This window comes from Oncorhynchus masou, unplaced genomic scaffold (assembly GCF_036934945.1).
Source record: "Oncorhynchus masou masou isolate Uvic2021 unplaced genomic scaffold, UVic_Omas_1.1 unplaced_scaffold_3103, whole genome shotgun sequence".
NCBI lineage: Eukaryota > Metazoa > Chordata > Actinopteri > Salmoniformes > Salmonidae > Oncorhynchus > Oncorhynchus masou.
Window position 1 is genome coordinate 1 of NW_027009521.1, and position 16220 is coordinate 16220.

Here is a 16220-nt window from a genome sequence, read left to right on the forward strand (position 1 = left end):
TAGTGTGGGAGGGTTGCCTTGGCTGAGGCCTCTGATAATGCAGTGAACTGGCGAGATGGTTAGTGTGGAGGGCTGGCTGGAGGCCTCTGATAATGCAGTGAACTGGAGAGATTTGGGGAGGTTGTCTTGGCTGAGGCCTCTGATAATGCAGTGAACTGGCGAGATGGTTAGTGTGGGAGGGTTGCCTTGGCTGAGGACTCTGATAATGCAGTGAACTGGAGAGATTCCAGCACAACACTTTCATGCAATCATAAAGTGCCGGAGTGTCTCTGAGTTCTCCTGCGTGTGTGTGTGTGTGTGTGTGTCTTACTGAACTGTCCTACAGAATGTAACTCACACACAGTGTGTGCGTTGGACATATTTCAGAGCTCTGTGGAAAGAAAGCCAAGGCTTTATCGTAAGAGAAGAAACCACTCCAAAACTACTGACATCACACCCACACCTCCTCACATTCATCACATAATGTCACTCTCGCTTTCTCTCCTTCTGTATCTCTCTGTTTAACTTTCTCTCCCCCCTCTCTGTATCTCTGTTTAACTTTCTCTCCCCCTCTCTCTGTATCTCTGTTTAACTTTCTCTCCCCCCTCTCTGCATCTCTGTTTAACTTTCTCTCCCCCCTCTCTGTATCTCTGTTTAACATTCTCTCCCCCCTCTCTGCATCTCTGTTTAACTTTCTCTCCCCTCTCTCTGCATCTCTGTTTAACTTTCTCTCCCCCTCTCTCTGTATCTCTGTTTAACTTTCTCTCCCCCCTCTCTCTGTATCTCTCTGTTTAACTTTCTCTCCCCCCTCTCTGTATCTCTGTTTAACTTTCTCTCCCCCCTCTGTATCTCTGTTTAACTTTCCTCCTCCCTCTCTATATCTCTGTTTAACTTTCTCTCCCCCTCTCTGTATCTCTGTTTAACTTTCTCTCCCCCTCTCTGTATCTCTGTTTAACTTTCGCTCCCCCTCTCTGTATCTCTGTTTAACTTTCTCTCCACCCATCTCTCTGTTTCTACTTCTTCCTCACTTTCACATTTTCTATCCCTCTAAATCTCACTTTGCCTCTTCTACATCATTTTAGTCCACCCCCTCTCCCTCATGAATTAGCCTCGTTCACCAGAAAATAAAAGAAGTGAGAGACGTGGTGGTTTCCTGTCTTGTAAAAGAAGTGAGAGACGTGGTGGTTTCCTGTCTTGTAAAGAAGTGAGAGACGCGGTGGTTTCCTGTGTTGTAAAAGCGGGGTTATTAAAGAGCAGAAGAGCAGCTAACCGGAAATATAGCTTATGAATTAATTGATCTTATTACAGATCAGAACTTCTGATAGGGTATTATTAATGTCCTCTACTGCGATTGATGTCCTCTACTGCGATTGATGTCCTCTACTGCGATTAATGTCCTCTACTGCGATTGATGTCCTCTACTGCGATTAATGTCCTCTACTGTGATTAATGTCCTCTACTGCGATTGATGTCCTCTAATGCGACACGTCCTCCTGCGATTAATGTCCTCTACTGCGATTGATGTCCTCTACTGCGATTGATGTCCTCTACTGCGATTAATGTCCTCTACTGTGATTAATGTCCTCTACTGTGATTAATGTCCTCTACTGTGATTAATGTCCTCTACTGCGATTAATGTCCTCTACTGTGATTAATGTCCTCTACTGTGATTAATGTCCTCTACTGCGATTAATGTCCTCTACTGCGATTGATGTCCTCTACTGTGATTAATGTCCTGTACTGTAGAACGGTGCAGTCAGTTCTAAGGTTGTTTATAGGAAGGGATGGGTCATGTTATGTCATAAAGGTTGTAGGCAGGATTACATTACATTACATTTAAGTCATTTGGCAGACGCTCTTATCCAGAGCGACTTACAAATTGGTGAATTCACCTTATGACATCCAGTGGAACAGCCACTTTACAATAGTGCATCTAAATAATTTAAGGGGAGGGGGGGGGGGGTGAGAAGGATTACTTTATCCTATCCTAGGTATTCCTTAAAGGAGGTGGGGTTTCAGGTGTCTCCGGAAGGTGGTGATGGACTCCGCTGTCCTGGCGTCGTGAGGGAGTTTGTTCCACCATTGGGGGGCCAGAGCAGCGAACAGTTTTGACTGGGCTGAGCGGGAACTGTACTTCCTCAGTGGTAGGGAGGCGAGCAGGCCAGAGGTGGATGAACGCAGTGCCCTTGTTTGGTTTACTGCCAACCTACAAAGAATTACATGGGCTTGCTCCTACCTATCTCTCTGATCTGGTCCTGCCGTACATACCTACACGTACGCTACGGTCACAAAGACGCAGGCCTTCTAATTGTCCCTAAATTTCCTAAGCAAACAGCTGGAGGCAGGGCTTTCTCCATAGAACTCCTTTTAATGGAATGGTCTGCCTACCCATGTGAGAGACGCAAACTCTGTCTCAACCTTTACGTCTTTACTGAAGACTCATCTCTTCAGTGGGTCATATGATTGAGTGTAGTCTGGCCCAGGAGGAGTGAAGGGGAACGGAAAGGCTCTGGAGCAACGAACCGCCCTTGCTGTCTCTGCCTGGCCGGTTCCCCTCTTTCCACTGGGGATTCTCTGCCTCTAACCCTATTACAGGAGCTGAGTCACGTTCATCAGTCCACGGTAAGAAAAATTGTCTTTAAATGGAGAAAGTTCAACACTGTTGCTACTCTCCTTAGGAGTAACCATCCTGCAAAGATGACTACAAGAGCACAGTGCAGAATGCTCAATGAGGTTAAGAAGAATCCTAGAGTGTCAGCTAAAGACTTACAGAAATCTCTGGAACATGCTAACATCTCAGTTGGCGAGTCTACGATACATAAAACACTAAACAAGAATGGTGTTCATGGGATGGTTGTATAACATGTGTTTATACCATTTAGCCAGTCACTTTCAAATGACCGTATGAACAAACAGATAGACATCCTCAAACCAACCAACAACCGTACATGGTAGCAAGTAGGTTTGGAACAGGTGTGTGGGGTGTTGGGTTTGGGTTGTAAAATGGTTCAGGGTGAATGTCAATGTCCCTGTGTCCCCTTAGGCCACCGTCCACAGCCATGAAACTGGGCATCAGCAGGCAGAGGCAGGGTGTCTCTACGAGACAGGAAGGGAGGGACTTCACACACCCTGCCTCCCATACCAGGTACATATACACACCCTGCCTCCCCATACCAGGTACACAGCCACCCTGCCTCCCCATACCAGGTACACACACAGACCCTGCCTCCCCATACCAGGTAAACAGCCACACCCTGCCTCCCCATACCAGGTACACACACACACCCTGCCTCCCCATACCAGGTAAACAGCCACACCCTGCCTCCCCATACCAGGTACACACACACACCCTGCCTCCCCATACCAGGTAAACAGCCACACCCTGCCTCCCCATACCAGGTACACAGCCACACCCTGCCTCACCATACCAGGTACACAGCCACACCCTGCCTCCCCATACCAGGTACACAGCCACACCCTGCCTCCCCATACCAGGTAAACAGCCACACCCTGCCTCCCCCCATACCAGGTACACAGCCACCCTGCCTCCCCATACCAGGTAAACAGCCACACCCTGCCTCCCCATACCAGGTACATATACACACCCACACCCTGCCTCTCCATACCAGGTACACAGCCACACCCTGCCTCCCCATACCAGGTAAACAGCCACACCCTGCCCCCCATACCAGGTACACAGCCACACCCTGCCTCCCCATACCAGGTAAACAGCCACACCCTGCCTCCCCATACCAGGTACACAGCCACACCCTGCCTCCCCATACCAGGTAAACAGCCACACCCTGCCTCCCCATACCAGGTACACACACAGACCCTGCCTCCCCATACCAGGTAAACAGCCACACCCTGCCTCCCCATACCAGGTACACAGCCACACCCTGCCTCCCCATACCAGGTACACAGCCACACCCTGCCTCCCCATACCAGGTAAACAGCCACACCCTGCCTCCCATACCAGGTACACAGCCACACCCTGCCTCCCCATACCAGGTACACACAGCCACACCCTGCCTCCCCATACCAGGTACACACACACACCCTGCCTCCCCATACCAGGTACACACACACACCCCTGCCTCCCCATACCAGGTACACAGCCACACCCTGCCTCCCCATACCAGGTAAACAGCCACACCCTGCCTCCCCATACCAGGTACACACACACCCTGCCTCCCATACCAGGTACACAGCCACACCCTGCCTCCCCATACCAGGTAAACAGCCACACCCTGCCTCCCCATACCAGGTACACACACACACCCCTGCCTCCCCATACCAGGTACATATACACACCCACACCCTGCCTCCCCATACCAGGTAAACAGCCACACCCTGCCTCCCCATACCAGGTAAACAGCCACACCCTGCCTCCCCATACCAGGTAAACAGCCACACCCTGCCTCCCATACCAGGTACACACACACACCCTGCCTCCCCATACCAGGTACACAGCCAGCCACCCTGCCTCCCATACCAGGTACACAGCCACACCCTGCCTCCCCATACCAGGTAAACAGCCACACCCTGCCTCCCCATACCAGGTAAACAGCCACACCCTGCCTCCCCATACCAGGTAAACAGCCACACCCTGCCTCCCCATACCAGGTACACACACACACCCTGCCTCCCAATACCAGGTACACACACACACCCTGCCTCCCTATACACACACACCCCGCCTCTGGGTACCAGGAAAACACACACACACACACCCTATCTCCTCGTACACACACACCCTGTCTCCCCATACACACACCCTGTCTCCCCCGTACACACACACCTGTCTCCCCGTACACACACACCCCTGTCTCCCCGGTACACACACAGCCTGTCTCCCCCGTACACACACACCCTGTCTCCCCCGTACACACACCCTGCCTCCCCATACCAGGTACACAGCCACACCCTGCCTCCCCATACACACACACCCTGTCTCCCCATACACACACACACCCTGTCTCCCCATACACACACACCCTGTCTCCCCATACACACACACCCTGTCTCCCATACACACACACCCCTGTCTCCCCATACACACACCCTGTCTCCCCATACACACACACCCCTGCCTCCCCATACACACACCCTGTCTCCCATACACACACACACACCCTGTCTCCCCATACACACACACCCTGTCTCCCATACACACACACACCCCTGTCTCCCCATACACACACACCCTGTCTCCCCATACACACACACCCCTGTCTCCCCGTACACACACACCTGTCTCCCCGTACACACACACCCTGTCTCCCCCGTACACACACACACCCTGTCTCCCGTACACACACACCCTGTCTCCCGTACACACACACCCTGTCTCCCCCGCACACACACACCCTGTCTCCCCCGTACACACAGCCTGCCTCTGCGTACCAGGAACACTCTCACCAAATACTCACATCCCGCCAGCTCTGGACACTTTTGAATTGATTTACAGCAGTATGGCAGGATTGAACCCCGTTATTCATGAATCATTAGTGCTAATGTCGTGCAGATGTTGTGTCAATGTTGTGCTGACGTTGTGCTGCTATCCCCTCCTGCTCAGAGCCCCCAGGGAAGTGTGTGTCTGTTCCTGATGAGCCGAGAGCATCTGGCCACTCTAGAACATCCAGCTATGCCAGCCAACAGTCCAAAGTGTCAGGTATCTAAACACCACGTCTGAACCAGATATTAATTACAAAAGGCGACCTATTATGAATTAAAAAGATTATGAATAGTATGTATGAATGTCTGAAAGGCCATAGCTTGCCCCCAGAGTTATCTTTGTGGTTGTGAAATCTGTCTCCATTAAGTGTCTACCACTGTCGTGTGGAGTGTAACATTGCCTACTCGTTCCCCATAGGCTATAGCTCAGGTCACTCACGTTCCTCCAGCCTATCAGAGCTCACACACAAGAGGAACCCCTCAGCGGGCTCCGCCTCCACAGGCATCGGCAGTATTCCTGAACCCAGCGTGGACCGGGGGGCTGAGAGGGAGGCCCGCTCTACACCTCCTGTCTCTGTCACCTGCTCCTGCTCCCCCGTGCCTGAACACCACCCCACCCCCACAAAGAGCGCTGCCTCCTCAGAGAGACACAGCAGGTAATATCTGCACACTTACTCACTCACCTCTGACCTTTCAACCTGAACCCCACCCCCACACAGAGCTCTGCCTCCTCAGAGAGACTCAGCAGGTAATATCTGCACACTTACTCACTCACCTCTGACCTTTCAACCTGAACCCCACCCCCACAAAGAGCGCTGCCTCCTCAGAGAGACACAGCAGGTAATATCTGCACACTTACTCACTCACCTCTGACCTTTCAACCTGAACCCCACCCCCACACAGAGCTCTGCCTCCTCAGAGACTCAGCAGGTAATATCTGCACACTTACTCACTCACCTCTGACCTTCAACCTGAACCCCACCCCCACACAGAGCTCTGCCTCCTCAGAGAGATCAGCAGGTAATATCTACACACTTACTCACTCACCTCTGGCCTTTCAACCTGAACCCCCCCCACCCCCACACAGAGCTCTGCCTCCTCAGAGAGACTCAGCAGGTAATATCTACACACTTACTCACTCACCTCTGGCCTTTCAACCTGAACACCCCCCCACCCCCACAAAGAGCGCTGCCTCCTCAGAGAGACACAGCAGGTAATATCTGCACACTTACTCACTCACCTCTGACCTTTCAACCTGAACCCCACCCCCACACAGAGCTCTGCCTCCTCAGAGAGACTCAGCAGGTAATATCTACACACTTACTCACTCACCTCTGACCTTTCAACCTGAACACCCACCCACCCACCCCCACACAGAGCTCTGCCTCCTCAGAGAGACTCAGCAGGTAATATCTACACACACACTCACTCACCTCTGACCTTCAACCTGAACACCCCCCCACCCCCACACAGTGCTCTGCCTCCTCAGAGAGACTCAGCAGGTAATATCTACACACTCACTCACCTCTGACCTTTCAACGGAGTATCACAATGTAATCATCAGACGAGAACAGTAGTCTGTTATGGTGCTGCTGGCAATGTTCCATCTCATCCACCCTTCTTTCTTTCTCACGTGTGTGTGTGCATGTGTGTGTGTGTGTATATACATGGTGTGTGTGTGTATATACATGGTGTGTGTGTGTGTGTGTCTTAGGCATCCAGTGAAGCAGAGCTCGGTGGAGTGTCAGCTGAAGAGGGTAGACGCCACGCGGGTAGATGCTGACGACATCGTGGAGAAGATCCTTCAGAGCCAGGACTTCAGCCACGGCCTGCTGGACTCCAGTGCTGAGGGTACGCTCACCATGCTAGATGTTAGCTCAATGTTCAGGGCTAGACTTTACCCAGCTCAGACACTTAGACTAGCTCAGAGGGCTAGACTTTACCCAGCTCAAACACTTAGACTAGCTCAGAGGGCTAGGCTTTACCCAGCTCAGACACTTAGACTAGCTCAGAGGGCTGACTTTACCCAGCTCAGACACTTAGACTGCTCAGAGGGCTAGGCTTTACCCAGCTCAGACACTTAGACTAGCTCAGAGGGCTAGGCTTTACCCAGCTCAGACACTTAGACTAGCTCAGAGGGCTAGGCTTTACCCAGCTCAGACACTTAGACTAGCTCAGAGGGCTAGGCTTTACCCAGCTCAGACACTTAGACTAGCTCAGAGCACTAGACTTTACCCAGCTCAGACACTTAGACTAGCTCAGAGGGCTAGATTTTACCCAGCTCTCTTTTTTCAGAGACTGCAGCCAAGATTTAGTGGAGTCTATTGTAGAGGAAACTGTTTCCATGGATACTAGCAGGAATATAGGCCATAGTGGAGAGAGTTTAGCATGTGAGAGATGACTCCTGGCAGAGCTCTGTATACACCAGTCACATCAGACAGACTCTACTGTCCTGTACACATCACAAGTTATGGCTACTTATAACCAGGTAGGCCAGATCACCTTTATTTAACCAGGTAGGCCAGATCACCTTTATTTAACCAGGTAGGCCAGATCACCTTTATTTAACCAGGTAGGCCAGATCACCTTTATTTAACCAGGTAGGCCAGATCACCTTTATTTAACCAGGTAGGCCAGATCACCTTTATTTAACCAGGTAGGCCAGATCACCTTTATTTAACCAGGTAGGCCAGATCACCTTTATTTAACCAGGTAGGCCAGATCACCTTTATTTAACCAGGTAGGCCAGATCACCTTTATTTAACCAGGTAGGCCAGATCACCTTTATTTAACCAGGTAGGCTAGTTGAGAACAAGTTCTCCAGCCAACTAGAGCATGCAGGTCGCCGTGGTGGGTGGTATAAGGTGATTTGGTAACAAAACGGATGGCACTGTGATAGACTGCATCCAGTTTGCTGAGTGTTGGAAGCTATTTTGTAGATGACATCGCCGAAGTCGAGGATCAGTAGGATAGTCAGTTTTACTAGAGTAAGTTTGGCGGCGTGAGTGAAGGAGGCTTTGTTGCGAAATAGAAAGCCGATTCTAGATTTGATTTTCGATTGGAGATGTTTAATATGAGTCTGGAAGGACTCTAATGGACTCTAAAGGTACCTAATGGACTTTTTGATTAGCTATTTTAGTTGACTCGTTTTTTCAAAGCCCCTTAACTCCCTGTCTCTCTCACGGTAAATCCTCTCCACTCCTTGTCTCTCTCACAGTAAAGCCCCTCCACTCCCTGTCTCTCTCACAGTAAAGCCCCTCCACTCCCTGTCTCTCTCACGGTAAAGCCCCTCCACTCCCTGTCTCTCACAGTAAAGCCCCTCCACTCCCTGTCTCTCTCACGGTAAATCCCCTCCACTCCCGGTCTTCACAGTAAAGCCCCTCCACTCCCTGTCTCTCTCACAGTAAAGCCCCTCCACTCCTGTCTCTCTCACGGTAAATCTCCACTCCCTGTCTCACTCACAGTAAAGCCCTTCCACTCCCTGTCTCACTTGTAAAGCCCTTCCACTGGGGATCACAGTAAGGCCCTCCATACCTGCTTTCTCACAGAACCCTCCACTCCATGTCTCTCTCACAGTAAAGCCCCTCCAACAGTAAAGCCCTCCACTCCATGTCTCTCTCACGGTAAAGCCCCTCCACTCCCTTTCTCTCTCTCACAGTAAAAACCCTCTCCATGTCTCTCACGGTATAATAGCCCCTCCACTCCATGTCTCTCTCTAAAAGCCCCTCCACTCCCTTTCTCTCTCACAGTAAGTGCCCCTCCACTCCCTGTCTCTCTCACAGTAAAGCCCCTCCACTCCCTGTCTCACTCACGGTAAAGACCCTCCACTCCCTGTCTCTCTCACGGTGTTGGAAGCCCTCCACTCCCTGTCTCTCTCACGGTAAAGCCCCTCCACTCCATGTCTCTCTCCACTCCATGTCTCTCTCACGGAAAAGCCCCTCCACTCCCTGTCTCTCTCACGGTAAATCCCCTCCACTCCCTGTCTCTCTCACAGTAAAGCCCTCCACTCCCTGTCTCTCTCACAGTAAAGCCACTCCACTCCCTGTCTCTCTATTGTAAATCCCCCCCACTCCCTGTCTCACTCACAGTAAAGCCCTTCCACTCCCTGTCTCACTCACAGTAAAGCCCTTCCACTCCCTGTCTCACTCACAGTAAAGCCCTTCCACTCCCTGTCTTTCTCACAGTAAAGCCCCTCCACTCCATGTCTCTCTCACAGTAAAGCCCCTCCACTCCATGTCTCTCTCACAGTAAAGCCCCTTCATGTCTCTCTCACAGTAAAGCCCCTCCACTCCATGTCTCTCTCACGGTAAAGCCCCTCCACTCCATGTCTCTCTCACGGTAAAGCCCCTCCACTCCCTTTCTCTCTCACAGTAAAGCCCCTCCACTCCATGTCTCTCACAGTAAAGCCCCTCCACTCCCTGTCTCTCTCACAGTAAGGCCCCTCCACTCCCTGTCTCTCTCACAGTAAAGCCCCTCCACTCCCTGTCTCTCTCACAGTAAGACCCTCCACTCCCTGTCTCTCTCACGGTAAAGCCCCTCCACTCCCTGTCTCTCTCACAGTAAAGCCCCTCCACTCCATGTCTCTCTCACAGTAAAGCCCCTCCACTCCATGTCTCTCTCACGGAAAAGCCCCTCCACTCCCTGTCTCTCTCACGGTAAATCCCCTCCACTCCCTGTCTCTCTCACAGTAAAGCCCCTCCACTCCCTGTCTCTCTCACAGTAGAGCCCCTCCACTCCCTGTCTCTCTCACAGTAAATCCCCTCCACTCCCTGTCTCTCTCACAGTAAAGCCCCTCCACTCCCTGTCTCTCTCACAGTAAAGCCTCTCCACTCCCTGTCTCTCTATTGTAAATCCCCCCCACTCCCTGTCTCACTCACAGTAAAGCCCTTCCACTCCCTGTCTCACTCACAGTAAAGCCCTTCCACTCCCTGTCTCACTCACAGTAAAGCCCTTCCACTCCCTGTCTCACTCACAGTAAAGCCCCTCCACTCCCTGTCTTTCTCACAGTAAAGCCCCTCCACTCCATGTCTCTCTCACAGTAAAGCCCCTCCACTCCATGTCTCTCTCACGGTAAAGCCCCTCCACTCCCTTTCTCTCTCACAGTAAAGCCCCTCCACTCCATGTCTCTCACAGTATAAAGCCCCTCCACTCCATGTCTCTCTCACAGTAAAGCCCCTCCACTCCATGTCTCTCTCACGGTAAAGCCCCTCCACTCCATGTCTCTCTCACGGTAAAGCCCCTCCACTCCCTGTCTCTCTCACAGTAAAGCCCCTCCCCTCCATGTCCCTCACGGTAAAGCCTCTACACTCCATGTCTCTCTCACGGTAAAGCCCCTCCACTCCCTGTCTCTCTATTGTAAAGCCTCTACACTCCATGTCTCTCTCACAGTAAAGCCCCTCCACTCCATGTCTCTCACGGTATAAAGCCCCTCCACTCCATGTCTCTCTCACAGTAAAGCCCCTCCACTCCATGTCTCTCACAGTAAGGCCCCTCCACTCCCTGTCTCTCTCACAGTAAAGCCCCTCCACTCCCTGTCTCACTCACGGTAAAGACCCTCCACTCCCTGTCTCTCTCACAGTAAAGCCCCTCCACTCCCTGTCTCTCTCACAGTAAAGCCCCTCCACTCCATGTCTCTCTCACAGTAAAGCCCCTCCACTCCATGTCTCTCTCACGGAAAAGCCCCTCCACTCCCTGTCTCTCTCACACCCCTCCACTCCCTGTCTCTCTCACAGTAAAGCCTCTCCACTCCCTGTCTCTCTATTGTAAATCCCCCCACTCCCTGTCTCACTCACAGTAAAGCCCTTCCACTCCCTGTCTCACTCACAGTAAAGCCCTTCCACTCCCTGTCTCACTCACAGTAAAGCCCTTCCACTCCCTGTCTTTCTCACAGTAAAGCCCCTCCACTCCATGTCTCTCTCACGGAAAAGCCCCTCCATGTCTCTCTCACAGTAAAGCCCCTCCACTCCATGTCTCTCTCACGGTAAAGCCCCTCCACTCCCTTTCTCTCTCACAGTAAAGCCCCTCCACTCCATGTCTCTCTCACAGTATAAAGCCCCTCCACTCCATGTCTCTCTCACGGTAAAGCCCCTCCACTCCCTGTCTATCTCACAGTAAAGCCCCTCCCCTCCATGTCCCTCACGGTAAAGCCTCTACACTCCATGTCTCTCTCACGGTAAAGCCCCTCCACTCCCTGTCTCTCTATTGTAAAGCCTCTACACTCCCTGTCTCTCTCACAGTAAAGCCCCTCCACTCCATGTCTCTCTCACAGTAAAGCCCCTCCACTCCCTGTCTCACTCACGGTAAAGACCCTCCACTCCCTGTCTCTCTCACGGTAAAGCCCCTCCACTCCCTGTCTCTCTCACAGTAAAGCCCCTCCACTCCATGTCTCTCTCACAGTAAAGCCCCTCCACTCCATGTCTCTCTCACGGAAAAGCCCCTCCACTCCCTGTCTCTCTCACGGTAAATCCCCTCCACTCCCTGTCTCTCTCACAGTAAAGCCCCTCCACTCCCTGTCTCTCTCACAGTAAAGCCTCTCCACTCCCTGTCTCTCTATTGTAAATCCCCCCCACTCCCTGTCTCACTCACAGTAAAGCCCTTCCACTCCCTGTCTCACTCACAGTAAAGCCCTTCCACTCCCTGTCTCACTCACAGTAAAGCCCTTCCACTCCCTGTCTTTCTCACAGTAAAGCCCCTCCACTCCATGTCTCTCTCACAGTAAAGCCCATGTCTCTCTCACAGTCCCTCCACTCCCTGTCTCTCTCACGGTAAAGACCCTCCACTCCATGTCTCTCTCACAGTAAAGCCCTCCACTCCCTGTCTCTCTCACAGTAAAGCCCCTCCACTCCCTGTCTCTCTCACAGTAAAGACCCTCCACTCCCTGTCTCTCTCACAGTAAAGCCCCTCCACTCCCTGTCTCTCTCACAGTAAAGCCCCTCCACTCCCTGTCTCTCTCACAGTAAAGACCCTCCACTCCCTGTCTCTCTCACAGTAAAGCCCCTCCACTCCCTGTCTCTCTCACAGTAAGGCCCCTCCACTCCCTGTCTCTCTCACAGTAAAGACCCTCCACTCCCTGTCTCTCTCACAGTAAAGTCCCTCCACTCCCTGTCTCTCTCACAGTAAAGCCCCTCCACTCCCTGTCTCTCTCACGGTAAAGCCCCTCCACTCCCTTTCTCTCTCACACTAACGAATGCTTGTCAATAACCACTTATTTTTAGATGGCTAAGCAAATAACCACAGGCCATTTTGGCAGCGTGGCGACCTTGCGTTGATTGACAGTATCTTGTTTGTGCGTTACAGAGGAGGGGCTCAGGCTGTTTGTTGGTCCTGGTGGAAGCACAGCGCTGGGAAGCCAACACACCAGGTGGGTGACATTATTACCTAATGCATCAGAAAGTGGGTGACACCATAGAGATAGAATGACTACAAAGGGACACACAACAGCAGGCACTCCTAGCAACAATCACTGTCACTGAATCACGATAACAGATAACATTTAAAGGGATAGGGCATAATTTTGTCAATTAACTATCTACCTCGAACTTCCTTCATACTGGACGCAGACAAAAAGAATCTATCCATTCAGTAGATAAAATACTTAATTGTCAAAATCTTGCACTGTCCCTTTAATGCACAAGGGTCAATCGATAGAATATATGATTAATAGAATGTGATTGTTTGTTGTGAAGTGTTTTTCAGTAACACCCTTTCACTTGTTTGGTGTGAGTTGTTGCTGGCTGGATAATGACGTGTGTGACGTTCTCTTTCAGGGTTGGCGCGGGGCCCTACGAGCAGGTGGTGATCAGACGCTAGCCCCCTGGGTGTGGATGTGTCTCATAAGGTGCCAGAACACCACAGAGTCTGACAGAGGGAAATAGTTCTCACCTCTATGCAGGACAAACATTTGTTCCAATGGGAGTCCAGGTCTGAGGTGTGGAACCTGTGTAAGCCTGTCCCCCTAGTGTTGAAGCTAGGAGGTGACCTGAAGTTCATGATTACAACTTGTTCAATAACTTTCAGAAGAAAGAGGATATATTGATATATATACACACACTGTGCAGTCAGAAAGTATTGAGACCCCTGGATTCTTTCCACATTTTGTTACAGTCTTTATATATATATATATTTTATATATTCTAAAATGGATGATATATATATATATATTCAATCTACACACAATACCCCATAATGACAAAGCAAAACTATTTTTCGACATTTATTAAAAGTGGAAAGATCACATTTACATAAGTATTCAGACCCTTTACTCAGTACTGTGTTGAAGCACATTTGTCAGCGATTACAGCCCTGAGTCTTCTTGGGTTTGACGCTACAAGCTTGGCGCACCTGTATTTGGGGAGTTTCTCCCATTCTTCTCTGCAGATCCTCTCAAGCTCTGTCAGGATGGATGGGGAGCATCGCTGCACAGCTATTTTCAGGTCTCTCCAGAGATGTTTGATCGGGTTAAAGTGTGGGTTCTGACTGGGCCACTCAAGGACATTCAGATACTTGTCCTAAAGCCACTCCTGCATTTTCTTGGCTGTGTGCTTTGGGTCGCTGTCCTTTAGGAAGGTGAACCTTCGCCCCAGTCTGAGGTCCTGAGCACTCTGGAGCAGGTTTTCATCAAGGATCTCTTTGTACTTTTCTCCGTTAATCTTTTCCTCGATCCTGACTAGTCTCCCAGTCCCTGCCACTGAAAAACATCCCCACAGCATGATGCTGCCACCAACATGCATCACCGTAGGGATGGTGCAAGGTTTCTTCCATTCAGGCCAAAGACTTCAATCTTGGTTTCATCAGACCGGAGAACCTTGTTTATTATGGTCTGAGAGTCCTTTAGGCAAACTCCAAGTGGGTAGACATGTGCCTTTTACTGAGGAGTGGCTTCCATCTGGCCACTCTACCATAAAAGCCTGATTGGTTGAGTGCTGCAGAGATGGTTGTCCTTCTGGAAGTTTCTCCCATCTCCACAGAGGAACTGGAGCTCTTTCAGAGTGACCTTTGGGTCCTTGTTCACCTCCCAACCCTTCTCCCCCGAAGTGGCCAGCTCTCGGAAGAGTCTTGGTGGTTCCAATCTTCTTCCATTTAATAATGAAGGAGGCCACTGTGTTCTTGGGGACCTTCAATGCTGCAGAAATATTTTGGTACCTTTCCCCAGATCTGTGCCTCGACACAATCCTGTTTTCGAGCTCTACGGACAATTCCTCCGACCTCATGGCTTGGTTTTTGCTCTGACGTGCACTGTCAACTGTAGGACCTTATATAGACAGGTGTGTGCCTTTCCAAATCATAAAACAAAAAATCAATTTTAGAATAAGGCTGCAACGTAACAAAATGTGGAAAAAGGGAAGGGGTCTGAATACTTTCTGAATGCACTGTATATATTGAGTACTGTTGGAATTAAACTGTGCAGGGTGGTATAATGTTCTCTACCCAGAGAGGCTAGACTTTCAACTCTGCAGTACTTCTGTTCAATGAAGACTTCTTGTTATACAAGTAGGAGAATGCTCAGCTCTTACAACAAAAAGGGCTTGTTGTTTTTTTTAAATGTTTTTTTTAGTCCTTCCAAATGGTTCTAGGTTCCTCTGGGAGGTATTTTGTAATTTACTGTTTTATTGTTTGGTATGTTGCTGCTTGATATGTTCACTGTGTAAAATGTGTAGTATTTCACACACACAGGTGTTTTAACTGACAAAGTGTGGCAATGAGCTGGTTTCATTTACCACAAGGACCTTAAGACTGACTAAAGAACTATACACAGACAGCTTGCCGGACGTCACCGACCTACAGGTGCCCTGCTCTGTCAAATGAACAAAGATGACCTGGCATATCTGTTTAGCGATACATGGAGGCCCAAGAGGCAAGCACATCATTAGCTCAAGAACATTATTAAGATTCTATGAGCAGAGAAATTATATAAGTGCCAGATGGGGTTGCCTCTTGGCTCCTTACGATGAAGTAATGAAAGGAGGAGAAAGCAAAGGGAGGAGGAGTGTCAACATCAGATGGAGGTGAAGAAGATGTCCTTGAAGCTATAGATTAGGGTTAAGGTTTCAAATCCTCAGGAAAAATGGTTATACAGTAAATGTACTATGCTCGATGATCCCAAAACGGACAGTTCAGTTCACAGTGTGTTGCTTTGATATACAAAACTGTATTGGGAGAGAAGCCTCCTTGGACAGAAAACGTTAATCTTTTCAGAAAGCTTATTTTCATACAAAAACAGGCACTCCTAGCAACAACTCCTAGTAAGTAGGAGGGAAAACTGATTTAGGGACAGTAAACATGGTTGACGTTTTGAAAGTGGAAAGTGGGGCAAGTACAGCTTCACTCAAGGGAAGATGGAGTCAGTCAAGTACAGCTTCACTCAAGGGAAGATGGAGTCAGTCAAGTACAGCTTCACTCAAGGGAAGATGGAGTCAGTCAAGTACAGCTTCACTCAAGGGAAGATGGAGTCAAGTACAGCTTCACTCAAGGGAAGATGGAGTCAAGTACAGCTTCACTCAAGGGAAGATGGAGTCAGTCAAGTACAGCTTCACTCAAGGGAAGATGGAGTCAAGTACAGCTTCACTCAAGGGAAGATGGAGTCAAGTACAGCTTCACTCAAGGGAAGATGGAGTCAGTCAAGTACAGCTTCACTCAAGGGAAGATGGAGTCAGTCAAGTACAGCTTCACTCAAGGGAAGATGGAGTCAGTCAAGTACAGCTTCACTCAAGGGAAGATGGAGTCAGTCAAGTACAGCTTCACTCAAGGGAAGATGGAGTCAGTCAAGTACAGCTTCACTCAAGGGA

General features: G+C 50.1%; 1 protein-coding gene across 1 annotated transcript; it reads left to right on the forward strand.

The window, feature by feature from the left end:
* Positions 1 to 6521: 6521 nt before the first annotated feature.
* Positions 6522 to 13533, forward strand: LOC135534178 (EEIG family member 2-like; the record flags this gene model as incomplete). Its single annotated transcript, XM_064961286.1, has 4 exons — positions 6522 to 6649; positions 7151 to 7287; positions 12733 to 12796; positions 13203 to 13533. Coding segments are annotated over 4 exons (372 nt in total), but the record flags the coding sequence as incomplete, so codon positions are not given.
* Positions 13534 to 16220: the final 2687 nt, after the last annotated feature.